The 17,560-nt window shown below is 39.2% G+C and overlaps 1 protein-coding gene across 1 annotated transcript in view; it reads left to right on the top strand.

Annotated features, from left to right (window-relative positions):
- The window catches only part of LOC137262064 (epidermal growth factor receptor kinase substrate 8-like), a 77,662-nt gene that overhangs the window by 24,319 nt on the left and 35,783 nt on the right, over nucleotides 1–17,560 (top strand). Inside the window, exons 5-14 of the mRNA XM_067799851.1 lie at nucleotides 3,373–3,465; nucleotides 4,244–4,371; nucleotides 6,731–6,898; nucleotides 8,127–8,182; nucleotides 10,319–10,389; nucleotides 12,547–12,638; nucleotides 13,568–13,700; nucleotides 15,151–15,239; nucleotides 15,923–16,161; nucleotides 16,717–16,900. Coding sequence (XP_067655952.1) covers nucleotides 3,373–3,465; nucleotides 4,244–4,371; nucleotides 6,731–6,898; nucleotides 8,127–8,182; nucleotides 10,319–10,389; nucleotides 12,547–12,638; nucleotides 13,568–13,700; nucleotides 15,151–15,239; nucleotides 15,923–16,161; nucleotides 16,717–16,900 — 1,253 coding nt within the window. The remainder of the gene's footprint in view (nucleotides 1–3,372; nucleotides 3,466–4,243; nucleotides 4,372–6,730; nucleotides 6,899–8,126; nucleotides 8,183–10,318; nucleotides 10,390–12,546; nucleotides 12,639–13,567; nucleotides 13,701–15,150; nucleotides 15,240–15,922; nucleotides 16,162–16,716; nucleotides 16,901–17,560) is intronic.

Here is a 17,560-nt window from a genome sequence, read left to right as displayed (position 1 = left end):
ACTAGTAGAACTGCATATTTTGGCATTTTGCATTTGGTTTGGAATACCATTGTGCTATCCAAAAATGTTTTTGGTTTTTGTACCATCATTGTATTAAAATACTGCTTAATTTCTTAAAATGTCTAAAAATCTGATCATCTTTATCAAAATCTATGCATTTCTTGGCATGATGTCAATTTTCAATTATGATCATATCTAATCTGTCGAACTGAAACAGTCTGAAGTCCTTGTACTTGAGAACGTGCCATACCTTAGTAAGAGTCTAGACTTTCACCCCTTTAATTGAAATCATGAATCATCTTTGTCTACTAAGTAGTCAAGTTCATAGTTCACTGCCAGCAGATTGGTTCTGTTCATGGTTTCAGTGTCTTCAGTGTTTTATTGTTGATATGAGATTGTTGATAAGAGAGCAAGACAATTGTCTGTGGAAGGGACCGAGGTGTCGTGTTGCACTACAACCTGTCCAGCAAGATATTTGCCATTTTGTAAAAGCAGCAGGTTACATTTGTTATGTAATGTGAGGAGATGGTCTCACCTCTGTTGGTGCATTTGCATAATAATATAAATTCCTTTACATTCCTTTCCTCATAGGGCGATGGGATAGCCTAATGGTTAAAGCACTCAGTCGACACGCCAAAGATCGCAGTTTGATTCCCCACATGGGTACAATTTGTGAAGCCCATTTCTGGTCTCCCCTAACATGATATTGCTAAAAGCGGAGTAAAACCATACTCACTCACTTAGATGCTGGCCTGTTGCCAAAATAGGTGCATGACCATACTCTTCTATTTAAAAGCCTGTTCATTAAATGTTTGAAATTGAAATTAAGGTAATAATACCAGATAGCGATAGCACTTGATGATGTATGTGTTGATGTGAATGTACCGTAAAGTTTCCTGCTGGCTAGGATCTGAAGAAGGGAAGTGTCAACATGACAGTTGACATTGAGTGTTGTCCAAGTGTGGGTCCGTGTACTCTGTCATCAACATGTTTGCCTCAGCAAGTAGGCTTTCTTGCTCCTTGTGTGTAGTCCGTCCCGAGTTTGATGGAGGGTCAGCTCGCAGGGTTATGGGTGAAGCCTTGTACCGAGTCTACGCACGGCAGTAATTACCTGTCATGTAGTTACGGGCTGTCAGTCAAGCAGCTGGTGTTATTTGACACATATGTATGTTATGTAAGTTATGCCATGTAATGTATGTATCATGGTCCTGTTCAAAGGCAGCATTTGATGTTATTGTATGATGCTCTGTTGTATAACACAATTTTATAGGCGTGTTGTTCAGAAGTGATGGAGTATGATTTTAGCAATAGCTTTGTGCCCATGTGGGGAATTGAACCCAGGTCATCTTTGCAGCGAGCAAACTCTTTAACCACTAGGCAACACCCTACCCGTGTTAGTATGAATGTCAGAGACACTTTACAACAACCGTCAGGATTATTATCCCCGGTATTGCATTTTGCTGGATATCAGCACTAAACAACTTTTAGTATAATTGTAATGATAATAAGAATCTTAACATTGAAAGACAGAAGGTATACATTTGGCTTTTATATCCACAATGGTTAGGTCAAGTTCACTCCTTTCATTATTGAATAAAGCCAGAATGAAGGAAGTAGGCTCAGTGTTAAAGAGTAAATTCAGCTGAAAAAGGAAGTAAAGTGGAACCCCGTTTATCCAGATGTTTTGGTTCCACATGAAAATCATCCATTTAGTGAGATATCCAGTTAAATGGATCAAACAAGCAAAACATGAACATTTGGTGAAAGCTAAAAGTTTCATGTATGCATATCAATAAATCAACAGTCAATAGTAATAACAGTGAATCGTCATAACATACGTTGTACCGATAATACATGGAAGGCAGATCATAGATTACAACTTGTCAGGTTGTCTCTGATGTTATGTGGCGTGTGAAGCTTCAGGTGTTAAGTTAGATAAAATTCTAAATCATGACAAAAAGTCACTACTTAGCCAATTGCATATTCATTTTTTTAATTTTGAAGCTGCATTTCTTGCCCTGAAAACAAATGACATTGTGTGGAACTCATGCCGTCTGCAGAAAGTAAACTTCCAAATGGGATCACATGACTTAGAGCTTGTGGCAGGCTATTTTTAACTTGCATCATGACCGATAGTAGGGGTAGATTTAAAAGTATTATATATAATACAATTACAGTGTAGTTAACCATAATCCTACTTAACATGTGTTTTCTTTCTTGATGCAGGTGGTCAGGATTGCTGACTTGGTTGACATGTTATCGGTTCCCAGTTGCACAGATCGATGCTCGTGCTGTTGATCACTGGATTGTCTGGTCCAGACTCGATTATTTACAGACCGCTGCCATATAGCTGGAAAATTGCTGAGTGCAGTGTAAAACTAAACTCACTCACTCCTACTTTAAGTTGACAAGCCAGGTTTAAGTGAAATTACATCAACTGCAGCATGAGACCAAACTCACTGACATTGCTACCCGTAAAGATCCGTAAAGAATAGGTGACTGCTTGTCGTAAGAAGTGACTAACTTGGTTGGCTGACTGACTTGGTCACATGTCGTCGGTTCTCAGTTGTATCGATCGATGCTCATGCTGTTGATGACTGGATTGTCTGGTCCATTATTTACAGACTGCCACCATATAGCTGGAATATTGCTGGGTGCGGCGTAAAACTGAACTCACTCACTTGCTCACTCACTGACATTACTGCACCAAAGCCAACATATCAAGATATTAGACAGTCATTAAATCCACCATGCTCAATCACTGTTATGCCAAACAGAGGCCATCTTTGTTGTCTGCCTTTGGATGACTGTCAAACAGTTCTGGTAATCTCCATGGCTGTAACCTTCTTTATTCCTGCAAATACAAAATCTCCATGACATCACTGCTGTTATCCTGCCATGACATTACATAAGCAGATGAAGATCAGGTATATCAAAGGGCCGTTGAAACACTCATGACAAAGGGGTGAAATATGAAAAAAATATTGTGCATTCCCCCTTTTTACCAGATATCTATAAGCACCCCTGCATTATATTAAAGTCTAGTGGTTAAAGCGTGTGTTTGTCTTGCCAAAGACCCGTATTCAATTCCACACATGGATAGAATGTGTGAGGCATATTTCTGGTGTCCCTTGCCATGATGTTGCTGAAATATTGCTGAAACTGGCATAAAACCATACTCGCTCGCTCACTCACTCACTCAGAGTATTTAGATTTTCAAGAGAGGTCCTCTTCTGTCATCTGCCCATAATGAGTTGTGCTGGTAATGGCATCTTGTTCATTTAGAACAATTTCAAGGATACTGGTTGGACGCATGATTATATGTACTTTTGTGTTCTGTGTTTTTTGACTGTCTTTCATTTTGTTTTTCAGATCAGAACAGTTTGTTAGATTATGCTCAACATTCAAATGAACCTGTGTTTGAGCTAGACCATTTGGCAACCTACACAGCCGGCACACGATCAGGTGAGCCAAAGGTTTAAACTGGGGATCAGGACTCACATGCTCATCAAATCAGACTTTTATCTAGATAGTTTATCATAGAACATTTTGGTCGATGCAAGAATTTGTTCTCAATTAACTGAAAAACATATTTCTAAATGATGTTATGATTTTCTTAGAAATCATATTAATAATAATAATAATAATAATAAGTTGCTGGAATCTGTGTCAAAATGTTGCCTATACAGAATAAAGAAAGTGTATGTCCATTAAAAAAAGTAATCAAAAACGCCTAGCAAAGACGATAATAAGTATGCAAATATTTTAAACAAAATACAGTAAATATGAATATTTAGGGATTTATTTTTCTGTAGAGATGACCTAGCACCCAATGTCATCCCGACATCCCAAGTACATTAACGATCCGTACTGAGTTGAAGTCATGTTCTCGCTGTCGTCAAGCTTCAAACGTACATTAAGGGACAGTAGCACTAAAAGTGATCACTTGACAAGTGGAAGACCCCTGTTCATTTCTCCAGTCTTCTATCCCCTTGCACAAATATTGCTTGAACAGCATTTAAAGCCAGAAATCATTCTTACGTCAGGGATTTATCTCGACCTCACAAGCCGATGTCTGGCTCCAAGTCTGCACCAATAATATCCTGCCAAAGGCACTTAGCTCGAATCCAATATAAACCCTGCACTCACTCAGTATACACCTGAATATTTAGTTTCTTACATAATTTCTACTGGTCTGACGTCTATGTGGATGACAGTGATGCAACTGTGTTTTTTTTTACAGGAGTGATCAGTGTTGAGGATGGCCTTCATCGGCTCCGTAAGATGGAGAATACCACCGGTATATGGACGATGCGCTGTATCCTCATCGTGGAGAGACGAGCACTTGTTGTTCTTGACAAGAGCACAGGGGTATGAATTCTTTCTTCTTTTTGGATAGAATTTTACTACTGACATTTGAAAGAATACAAGACATGTCATCTGCTCCTCTTCTGCTATAGGGGTTATATACCAGGACAGTAGCACAGCCTGTAGTGTAAGCTATATGACATAGGGGTTATGTACCAGGGCAGTAGCACAGGCTACAGTGTAAGCCTGGCCAGACAGGTAGGGCAGATTTCAAGGTTGACAGAATTTGGTTAATGGCAGCATCTTTTGTCATTCTGAATTCATTATCCTTGTTCATTGTCAAACAAGCTCTGTTAGCACAAGTGGGTAGCTGATATCATGATTAGCTGAGGAATTTCATGCATACATTGACTTGCTTACAACAAGGGTGATGGCTCAGCTATATTGGCACAAGGGGATGTGTTTGAGGCAAGGCAAGGTTCTGGTTGAGTTGACAAATTTTGGTTTCCATTACTCGACACATATAAGCATTTTGCCTGGTGGACAGGTGGGAAATGATTTCCAGCTCTGAAACAATGCTTATTTTCCATTAGTCCATAGGCTTTCTTTCATGGCTTCTGCAGTACTGCAGACTTGCTGAATTAGTTTGATTATGGTTTCTTTGTTTTGTTGTTGAATGCTTCACTCAGGAATATTCCAACTATATAGCAGGTCTGTAAATATTCCAAACTGGACCAGACAATCCAGTCATCAAGAGAATGATAATTGATCTATATGTGGTGAATTCATTCAATTTGAACATCAAAAACAGTCACATTTTCTCTTAATTCATTTTATCAAGATTAAATATTTCATTTTTAAGCTATTTTGACATGACGCAGAGCTAGTTGCCTTGTATACTCCTGTGTAAAATGACAGACCACACCAGTGGGAGTGGGAAGGACTGAATGAGTGGCAGACATGATCTGCTTCCTTCTGCAGATCCACCTTTAGATATATGACAGACCCACCGTCTAGGTCAAACACAGTTATATAGATCAACCAGCCTACATTTTATCCCTGATATTGGTTTAATGTTTCACATCATGATAAACTATGGCACCCAGTGTCGTTTTCATTTTCTGTCGACTCAGCAGATTTAGGTCATAATCTTTAATCTGTTTTCTAAGAAATATATAAGCGTTCATATATACAAATGTATCATTACATTACACTCTGTAATCTAACACTACACAATTGCTGTGACAATGTTCAGTCAGGTAGAAAACAGCACCAGTCTTACTGCCAACAATGTAGGTCAGAGCTCCACGTTGTCACCCATGGCTAGCGACAAGGCTTGGAGTAGCTAGCTTAAACAGTGACTGGGACATGAGCTATGCTCCTAATCCGTCACACCTTACGTTGTTTATTAAGCTACTGTGTGCACATCCAGGCGCCTTCCTTCGTTAACCAGGATAATCTCCTGTTCCTTAAGGGGTTTGCTAGTTTCTGGCAACAATTTCGCTGTCACAACATTGCAGTCCCCTGTTGGGCCCAGATAATCCCTCCAAGTAAATATGTGGCATTATTTTAAGTCTCAGTGAGCTATTGTTATACACCAGGGATATGAGTGCTAACAACAACTAGAAACTGACCTATTTAATCAAGTCCTTTTGGTAATGTTCTGGTGACAAGTTGCAGCCCCTTCAGGCAGTAAGTAGATGTCCTGACAATAAGTAAAGATTTCATTTGTACTGTTTGTCCAGAGTAGTAAGTCAACCACAGTGGGTTTAGACTGACAAGGATACACAGAGGCTTGGACAGCAGGGTCTTAAGACGCGTTGTGTAGACCCATAACTGATTTCATACTATAGGAATGATCCCTTACTGTAAGTGTGGGCATTTGCAGATGACAACAGGGATTTGCTGTTAGTTGCAGAGATATGCTAATAATTAATGACAGCTTTATGTATAATGTCATACCTGAACTTCTACTGAAACATCTCTCTAGATGGACTACAAAGAAGACAAGAGGTTCTTTTGATTTTGATGAATCTGAATTAATCTAGAAAAGGTATTATGTATTTCCTTAGTTGTCAGACATTTGTTGGGATGGTGGAGTAGCCAGCGTAGTGGTTAAAACATTCGCTTGTCACTCCAAAGACCAGGGTTCGATTCCCCTCACGGGTGCAATGTGTGAAGCCCATTTCTGGTGTCTGTTTTTGCTGGAATATTGCTAAAAGTAGTGTAAAACAAAGCTCACTCATTCAGATAGTTGTGTCTCTGGCTCTGAATTAGTTGAATTAGTTATGGTCTGACTGTGGTGTTTCCAGGCAGAGTGGCACCATTTCCCTGTGGTTATTTGTGTTCCTGGCTCTGTATGAGATACTAGTTGAAGGTATATAATACAACTAGTGATGGTGCAAGTGTGTTGTGTTTGCAGGAGGAGCTGGAGCGTTTCCCTATGGAATGTATTGTGGACCCGACTGCTGTGTTCAAGAACGACCGCCGCGAGGTGTACAATAACTTGATCCTGTTCACCGTAGTGGAGGATCCCCGCAGGAAGAGCGGCCAGGGCGACCTGCACATATTCCAAAGTATTAGAGTGCCTGTGAGTAGTTGCCAAAAATACAAACAATATAAACTCATATATATACACACACACACACACACACACACACACACACACACACACACACACACACACACACACACACACACACACACACACACACAACACACACACACAACACACAACACACACACACAACACACCTCTCTCTCTCTCTCTCTCTCTCTCTCTCTCTCCCCACCCACAATCCTTGCTTCCTCCCTCGCCACCTATCCTTTTTTCCTTTCCTTTCTCTGTCATCTTTTCACACCTTTATTTTTATCTTATATGTTTAAAGTATCCACTTATCATACCAAAGACCAGATCCACGATGTGTGAAGCCCATTTCAGTATCTCCGTCTGAGTCATTTGTTGGAACATTGCAATCAGAAAACCATATCCCTCACCCACTCACAGCTGACAACTTTAATCTAATAGTTGTGGTTTCTCTGTGTTTGAGATGACATAAAGACACTGGACCTTTGTTTAAGAAGTATCAGATTGCACACGTTTCTTCCTTTTGTAGTCAAGTTTCAGTGCACTTCCTTGTCAAACCTTTCCTTGTCCCAAAGGGACCTGTGTACTGAAGAATACTATACTGCTTGTGTAACTGACACTGACATGTATAGTGCTTCATCACAGGTGTTGCTATCAGTAGCTACATGGTAGACATTTTGGCCTGTCTGCAAAATTGGGTGTTTAAAATTGGCCCCTTTGAGTTAAAATATTTGTAGTTTCTGTGTTGGGTGTGGGTCATCGAATGGTTCAAGTGTTGGTTAGCCTCAGGTTCTATTCCAAACCAGGGGGCAAACATCTCATGAATGTTTACCGAAGTTGGTATTTCATGTGTCCAGTGTGTTTGTGCCGAGACCTGTTTGAACAAGAATGTTTCATGTGTCAATTTGTATCAGTTATGTCCAGTTTCTTTTAGTAATAAAATTTAAAGAAGTGGAACTGTTTCAGAATCACAGCTCCAAAATGCTAAATGTTAATGAGAAATGCCATCATTTGAATGTTACCTGTCCTTGGGTCAATTAAGTAGTCACAGGCATGCAGGCTGACATGAATTTTTAAATCTGAATAGACAACAAACCCAGAGCAATGTACAGACCTGTTAATCTATATTGAATAAAAACAAAAAGTAAATGTGCAGACTGATGAACACATTGTTGAAATGAACTATGAAGTCATCCTAATTAAGGTTCTTTTGTCTCGTTTTGTTTCACAGTCACAGGATATAGTAGATGAAATATTAGCAGCTAGAGGAGGTGGAGCCAAGCTTGGGTGAGTGTGTATTGTCATTCCTTTCTACATATTTAGCTTGGGATAAGTGTAAACCTTGCCCAAGGGTGAGCCCATGATATCTCCCCTTTACTTCTGTCCCAGGTGGGGCTTTAGCGGAGCTTGCCTGGGGGCAAGGACTCACACCCAGGTTTGTTCCCACAATACAAAGTCTAGCAAGTCAGAGCTGTGTCAAAGCTTTCACAGAAGTCAGTACTCTCTTTGGGTCCCCACACCACAAGGGTGTATGGGGCTGGGACACTATCTGAGCTGACTCAGGGGTGCAGGTATGTTGACAAACTCGCATCAGTCAGTTATGGGTTGTTGGGTACATAGTGTAGATCTCAGGTAGGGTCAGTATTCACCATGTTACTCTGTAGCAAGCTGAACATAGCAGCCAATAAATGGTAGATGAAATGGTTTGTGAAAGCAACCACACTTCTACGAGGATGCATAAAAAATATTGAATGTTTCATGGGCACATTTTTTTCAAAAGTGACAAGGGCTGTAGGACTTTTTTTTTTTAAAAATTTTGCTAGTAAAAAAGTTTTATTTTTTTCTCTCAGAAATACAGTTTGGAAAGTTCAGCATGTGTTAATGAGTCGTAGATTCAGTCACATTGGTTCTTATACTCATATTTATAGTGGACAACTATGTCACGGGATGCGTCAAGGTCAAAATTATTTTTATAAAATGGCAATAAAAAATTGTTACGAACTCAAGTAAAAGTGATGCGCCAAAGCCCAAGAAACATTTCTCTTTTTTAATGTAGCCTAATCAAGCTCGCTGTGGAGCTTTAAACAATTATAGTGAGTGGCTGTGGGCTAACCTTATGGTTTAAGCCTTGGCTTAAGAAGGCCGAGATTCGATTCCCTACTTGAGCACAGTTTGCAAGGACTATTCCTTGTGTCCCCTGCCATGATTATGCTGGAATATTGCTAAAAGTGGCGTAAAGACACTGACTCACTCACTCACTCACTCACTCACTCACTCACTCACTCACTCACTCACTCACTCAGAAGTAGCTGTTAAAGCAATAGGTAGTATTTGCTGTTGTTGCTGTGTCTGCATGGAGTGTTTGCGGAAGCGCCCACCCACTGTAACATCTCCTTGTGATGCTGCTCAGTGCAAGTCACAGTGCCCAGTGATACAGCCTCTTTATCAACTTGCCATGGTATACGACCACGCAACGTTTAATGCTAATATTGACATGACGGCCAGCCATTTACCCAATATATCCAGTTGTCAGACTTTAGTTAATGTAAAGCTGCGGTTCCACAAGGCAAGTGTGAGGTTGGCACACCAAGCCTGATTAACATATTCAAAACTTCTTAATGAGCCGTTGGTCCAGGTATCCATGATCTACTGTGGGTTCAGCAGCTTATAGATGTCCCAGCTTGTTGCCAGAGGATTTACTTAGTTCTGTGTACCACTGAAGGACATACAGTGCATGACAGTTATTTCAGAGCTAATGATGATGAAGTTAGTGTTTCATGGTTTGGGATATTTTTCTGTGTTTTTTTTTCATCTTGTCTCTTTTCTTTTGATGTCTGTTTTCATCTTTCTCAAGGATGTATAGGACAATGGAGGATTGTGTTTTCATAGATGGAGAATGTTTTGTGATTTTTTGGCTTGAAATGTATGTTTGATTAGCATGTAAGGTGGAAGGATAGTGTGTTCTTTGTTTCTACTGTAATGGCTTGCAGAGATGTTTAAAGCAGGCCTTCTATGGAGTAGAAAGCACAAGCCATGTCACAGTGGAAATGCCTCCATCTTGGTTTGAGTGACGATATGCTTGTTATGTCGTAGTTACGTTACAACTTCACAAGGATGTAAAATTTGTTATATTTACGATTACAGTGGTAAACTACAGATTCTAGAAATGTGGGGGTTAAGTCCCATTCAGGATTGTGTTCCCTTAGATGTATGTTTATGTAAGAAAGATGGAAAAAGCAAGTCTTTTGATGGAGATGTGATAATATGGCCTACTTGACAAGAGAAATTGCAACAATGTGTTGTTATTGCAATTCTTGAGTTTTCTTGTTTCATGGGAACAGTGGGCAAAATTGTATTATGTATTGGGATGGGATATATAACCTGATACTAACCATGGTTGAATAATTTACATTTGTTTTGCAGTCAGCGGATTCCCCCACCCCCATCACAGCGACCTCCAGATCCCCCAGGAATGTACGGCATGAGGACGACTGGTAAGTTAGCTACAACACATAGTGTTAAGTTCATCTGGTCCCATGTACATTCCAGGATGGGTAATCTCTGAGTGAAATGAGTATGAGGCAGTCAAAATGTCTTAATGTGGCAGAGGGGTGGTAGGGTAGTATAAAGGTTGTCTAGTTTGTCACGTTGTAGACCTGGGTTTGATTCCCCACATGGGTACAATGCGTGAAGCCCATTTCTGGTGTCCATGATACTGCTGGAATACTGGTAAAAGTGGCGTAAAACTACACCCTCTCACCCTCTTCCCTTGTGTACAGCAGGTTTCACTGCGGTGTAGACTGAGGTAATGTCACACTGCCCTGGTGGTATTGACATGTCTTGTTCCGAGCCCACACCCAATCAAACTTTGACTACCAGGTTATGAGGCCACTCAGTGATACCTGCATTGTGGTATGAGATTTGCTTGATATTATGTGTATCTCCACAATGATGGTGTACTAATGACAACTGAAATATTTGTTTTCTTAAAACCTGGGTCTGTCATCACTGTGATGTGTGTTACCCAATTTGAAATCATAACATGGGGAGAAATGGGTGTGGTTTCTTTCAACACGTCAACCAGAGAGTCTACCCGGTCCCACCCAAACTGCCGAGATTGATCATAACCCACTGGTGATTTTGTACTCCAGTCAATTGTATAACCTCTTTAGAGAGTATACTCCATTTGTTTAGCGAGCAGTTTGACTTTTTCCTTGGTCAGGCTTCAGTGCAAGGCCTGAGGAGAAAAAGGATTAGTGCAAATGGGAGATTTGTTATTCTGATCAACTGTAAATCTGTGTCTAGTTGTTTTATATTTACTGTGGTGTGTATATGTAAGTTCAGGATTGTTTGGCCTTAGTCTTACTGTAACAGGACAATGATGCAGTGCACGACTGTTGCATTGTTATCAAAATTGTTTTGTTTTGTGCTGGGGAAAATATGTTCAGGATTGTTTGGCCTGAGACTTACTGTGTTAAAACAATGATGCAATACATGATTGTTGCATTGTTATCAAAATTGTTTTGTTTTGTGCTGGGGAAAATATGTTCAGGATTGTTTGGCCTGAGACTTACTGTGTTAAAACAATGATGCAATACATGATTGTTGCATTGTTATCAAAATTGTTTTGTTTTGTGCTGGGGAAAATATGTTCAGGATTGTTTGGCCTGAGACTTACTGTGTTAAAACAATGATGCAATACATGATTGTTGCATTGTTATCAAAATTGTTTTGTTTTGTGCTGGGGAAAATATGTTCAGGATTGTTTGGCCTGAGACTTACTATGACAGAACAATGATGCAATACATGATTGTTGCATTGTTAGGAATTATGCTTTGTATCATACATGGGAAATAATATACTGGACAAAATAAGAAAGGCATATTGGTATCTTTGTGATTGATGTTTAATCAGTGTGTCAGCGAATAAATACATCACTATTCAACATTTCAAAATTTGCATATATCCCTAGCTATTTATGACCAGTATAGAAATCATTCACTTGACCAGCAGTGTTGTGGTGTTATCTGTGAAGATCCGGGGTAGGATAGGTCTTTTGCAACCCATGTTCACCATAGAAGGCGTATATGCTTGTCATAGGAGATGACTAATGAGAAAGGGTGGCCAGGCTTGCTGACACATGTCATCGGTTCCCACTTATGCTGGTCGATTCTCCTGTTGTTGGTCACTGGATTGTCTGGTCGAGACTCAATTATTTACAGACTGCTGCCATATTGCTGAAATGTTGTTGAGGGCAGCATAAAACTAAACTCCCTCACTAACTCACTCGTTGGTAGTGTATTGGATTTTGTCTTGAAGTAAGTAAATAAATGTGTTTATTGCCAGAGAAGCAATAACATAAGTCTTTAGAAATGCATATTGACCCCATGCCAAGTGTCCAAAAATAGATTTGCCTTAGATACAATTCAGAAGATTATGTTTAAAAACCCACAAAATTCTTTTCTTTTTCTTCAGTTCCATTTATTGTTGTAATTTGAGTGAAATTGCCCTTTCCCAAGACAGACAAAATACATGTGTTGAAAATTGACAAACTCCACACACTTGATGAGTTAAGGTTCTTGAAATTGGAAGAATACTTATGGAGTGTATAAGGTTTCATGTTTTGATTTACAAATGATATGTTCTTTCAGATCAGTATTCAGGTCCTGGTCCCCGCCGTGCTGGCAACCACATTCCATTTGTTCAAGATGGTGGACAGAATGAAGTCCTAGAGAAAGATGTGGTAAGGGGGTTGGAATATTCAACAACTATGATCCTATCATGAAATCTAGTGTGCTTAGTTCTTTTGACTGATATATTCGCTCTGAACTTGCACCTTATCAATGGATACTGCACTTTATAAATACTCATTATTATTATATGCTTGAATGTTCAAGAAGTACCTGTCCTAGGGAGATGTCTTTCAAATGTTTTACCTGATATAACAAAACTACAGTATATATTATACACTATATTATGATGAGATTTTATACTATATTATGATGTAGAGTAAGTGAGTTTAGTTTTGTGCCACACTCAGCAATGTACTCATATATGCTTGAATGTTCAAGAAGTAACTGTCCTAGGGAGATGTCTTTCAAATGTTTTACCTGATATAACAAAACTGCAGTATAAATTATACACTATATTGTGATGAGATTTTATACTATATTATGATGTAGAGTAAGTGAGTTTAGTTTTATGCCACCCTCAGCAATGTTCCAGTTAAAGGGCGATGGTCTGTGAATAATCAAGTCTGGACGAGACAATCCAGTGGTCAACAGCATGAGTATTGATGTACACAATTGGAATATGAGGAGATGTGAAAAAGTCAGCAAACCTGACCACCTGATCCCATTAGTCACCTTTTACAGCAAGCTTTGGTTACTGAAGATCAGTTGTAACAACAGATCATCATGTCTGATGATGTATCCCAATAGCATAGACTGATGCTCATGATTTTGATCTCTTGATTGTCTGGTCCAGACTCGGTTATTTACACCTTTTATAATTAAAATAGTTAAACAACAAACAAGCAAAACCTTTGTGTCCACACATCACCACTGGTGATAAGTTCAATCTTTGGGGTGTTGGAATTAGCCAAAACTTTTAATTTACGTGTTTTTGTGCAGAAAAACCTGAATTGTATTGACTTTGTATTCCTTATTTCAGCAATTGCTGAATCACTGTTTTGACGACATTGAGCGGTTCGTGGCACGACTACAGCAAGCGGCCGAAGCATACAAGGAGTTAGAACGTAGGAAACGAGAGCGAGGCAATCGGTCACGCAAAAGACAGAGCGGAGGTGAGCAACTAGAATTGTCACATCATAGCTGATTTGTCATTTGTCAAGTGAAGTATTTCGAAACAAACATTTAGTGCAAAAGAGGTTTGAAATTTGAATGGGTTTGGATTATTTGTGGATTTTTATACCATTTTGAAGCCATCATTTGACACAGACTAGAGATCTGGTTTGTATAATTATTATCAGTAATTATTATCAGTTGTTAATGTTGTAATTGTCATCATCGTCATCAACTGTTCAGTGGTGTAGCCTAGTGGCTAAGGCGTTCTCTCATCATGCTGAAGGCTGGGTTTGATCCCAGACATGGCTACAATTAGTGAATCCCATTCACCCTGCTGTGATATTTATGGAACTTTGCTGAAAGTTGCGTAAAACCACACTTGCTCTACTGTCATTATCTTCATCATCAAACAAAGCATTCATGAGTCTATGATGTTAGGGCCCTGTCTGTCTGTCTGTCTGTCGGTCTGTGAGATCATCTTATGAAGTAGGACCTAAACATACACTTGTTTTCCATATATGAGGTATAGGACAGTACTTTGTTTCATTACATCAGTAACTCTCACAATTACTTACATTAATACTTGCCATACATATTAATGCTTCGCTGGAAACATAGACAGAAAACAGGGTTTGTATGGTGACCTCGGTATCCCAGTGCTGTTACATGTGGAATGTTGCTAGTTATTAGGCATTTGCATGGAAAACTGTTCCCTCAGTGTTGAATTATTTCTTCTGTTGAACTTGGTTTGATTTTATGTGTATTAATTTAAGACAAAATGAATTTTAATAATATGCATGAACGTAAGCATGTTTCAATTTCAATGTGATGGATTGTGTTCATATCAGGCCATATTTTCACTTAAAAATGCAAATTAATTATTTTTTGTGTGCTCAGTGTTTCAGTTATGTATTTATTTCATTTTCATTCCCCTGTGTTCACCACCAGCTGGGATATAAGAGTTTTGTGTGCACACATATTTCACCAAGCTCCACATATCTTGTCATTTCCTTGATGGGACCCTTTATGATCAGTGTTAGAATTGATCTTCATTCACCCATGTTTGTTGTAAGAAACAACTAACAGGTAGTCAGGCTCGCTGACTAGGTAGACATATGTCATCGAATGCAGTAGATCAATGTTCATGCTGTTGATCACTGGATTCTCTGGTCCAGAGTCAATTATTAGCAGACTGACGCCATATAGCTGGAATATTGCTAAGTGCAGTGTGCAACATTTCACAACCAACAACTACATTTCTGGGCATTGATGTAATGATAGACACAGAGCATCATCTTTGACAATGTATCTACAGACAAGCATGGAGTGCTTCATTCTCTGTGCATGGACTTTGACTACATATGAACTTAAACTACATTCCCAAGTTTGTAGATGAAGACAATATGTGATGGGAGTATTGAATTCTAACATTGTTCAACTTTGTTCCAGATGGTATGTTGAGTCACAGAGCCAGACCACCGCCTGCCAGTGATTTTGTCGATATTTTCCAAAAGTTCAAGTTTTCATTCAACCTCCTGGTGAGTTAATTCACTTTGTCTCTATGGACTTCATGAATTTGTTAGGATAATGTTGGTTTAGTTGAAGATCCAAAAGCGGTTCCATGATTTTGGAAAATGGGTGTTGAGGTGGTGCCAGTAGTTCCAAAGTTAGTGGACTGGAGGCACAGTTTATATGCAAGTTGTCTGAATAAGGGGTTAGCACTGTAAGCAAGATCTGTGTGTTCAAGATGTATGTTCTTGATGAGACGTTTGTAATCGTTACTTGGAGCAAGTGTTAAATCAGTCTGGAGCCAGAAGAGCCTTGGCCAATTTGTGAAGCAATAATGACACTACTACAGCTAAAGTTTCAAGACCAGGGCCTAGATTTTTAACCTCTCTTAGCGCTAAGATAGTCGTAGTCTATGTTAATGTATGGCACTTACGACAATCTTAGCGCTAAAAGAGCTTCGAAAATCAAGGCCCTGATAGCAGGTCATCACAACAACTCACATGCTTTTACACAGACTTACAATAGTCTTAGAACAAAGATACTCTTAATCAACAGGGCCCTGTAATGTAAAAATATGTTATAAAGGTCGCAAGGCTGTGAAATCTTTCAGTTTCTCTATTGAAAGCAGGAATTATACCAACCAGGGTACATAGTTTGTGAGACAACTAGCAATGCTGTTTCTACCTTCCTACCATGAGTTCTATCTCCACAGGCCAAGTTAAAGGCGCACATCCATGACCCAAATGCTCCAGAGTTGGTTCACTTCCTGTTTACACCTTTAAGTCTGATCTACGAAGCCAGTCGCGACCCTTTCCATGGCAACCGTGACTTGGCTGACCAGGCGATATGTCCAGTCCTCACCTATGAAGCGAAACAACTGCTGCTCAACTGCCTGACGTCAAAGGAGATCGAGTTGTGGCAGGCACTTGGACCGAAATGGACTACTAGCAGGTCAGATACGACTAACCAAACCCACCGTGAATTAGATTTGAACTCCAGAAACTTTTTTTGGCTAGTCGTATCAGCTAGTTGCTCAGGTCTTGAGACCTTACAGTGTCATTATACCAAGAAGTCTATCAAAACCATTAGCCGTGGGGACATTTGTGGTTCCATGCCCCATTCCTTAATGTAATCGTAGGGCAACAACAGTTATGAGTCTGTGTTAAAGTATGAGAGTTACGATCATCTTAGCGCTGCGATAGCTTTGCGGAATGGTACCCAATTCAAACTTGTGGTTAAAGCATTCGTTCATCACGCCGAAGGACCAGGTTCGATTCCCCACATGGGTAAGACATGTGAAGCCCATTTCAGGTGTCCGCTTCATTGATATTGTTCGGTTTGGGTGTAAAACCCAACTCATTCTGTCAATAGCAAGCCACCAATATTTGGCACAAATATTCATTTTCAGTATTAAATGCCATTTTTGTTAAATTATTTTTATTTGTTTTAGTTTGTTTTATATATTTTGTATATTATAGTTACATGTATTTGTTATATCTCTTTCAGAGATGAGTGGAGAGGCTACACGCCCCCGTTTAACCCAGTGTTCTATGATGGCTGGCGACCATCGCCAAGCGTGATTGAGGATGCTCCTCAACTTCCTCCCCCTCAGGTACCATTAGAGGCAGCGGTTCTTGCCCACCACAACCAAATCATGAACCACACGCTTGAGTCGGACACTAGGCAAATGGTAATATTATTTAACCCGTCTTCTCAGGAGCATTTCACGAAATGGTTGTTCAGGTTAAAATAATTGATAGTATTTTTTTTAAATGTAGTTTTGTTTTGATACTTCTTAATATCGTTTTAATGTTGCTGTTGATTTTTTTTCTTCAAAGCATATGGCTTCATTTAAAATTTAAGTGATTAAGTATAAACATTGATTCAGTCATTAAAATATATACTAGTTGCTCTTGAAATTATAAATGACATGTTTCGTGAAATGATCCAAATGGGTTTTTGAAATGATTGCAGATTTCATAACATTTTTTTATTTAAAAAATTTTTATGTAATTTTGGTAAATCATTTTATCAGATTTCATTAGAATTGATTTGTAAAAATGATGGATTTCATAGCATTTGAGATCCAGATTTAAGAATAATTTCAGAAACCCAAACTCTAACCCCACTCTTTCACTGTTCTGCAGCAACAGTCATGTTATGGTGTGTTTACATTGTTGGTAATTGTATGTTCAAAATGTATTCCATGGTATGCATGGTCTTATGATTTGCTGGAGTGTGTCCCAAGAAATCCCAGATTTTGTCTGTTTACAACTTAGATATATGCTGAGGGAAACAAATAAGGGAGAAAATCTGAAAATAGAGGAACGCTACAATGAAGGGGTGTTCC

This window comes from Haliotis asinina, chromosome 14 (genome assembly GCF_037392515.1).
Source record: "Haliotis asinina isolate JCU_RB_2024 chromosome 14, JCU_Hal_asi_v2, whole genome shotgun sequence".
NCBI classification, from domain to species: Eukaryota; Metazoa; Mollusca; class Gastropoda; order Lepetellida; family Haliotidae; genus Haliotis; species Haliotis asinina.
This window is presented reverse-complemented; position numbering and strand designations above follow the sequence as displayed.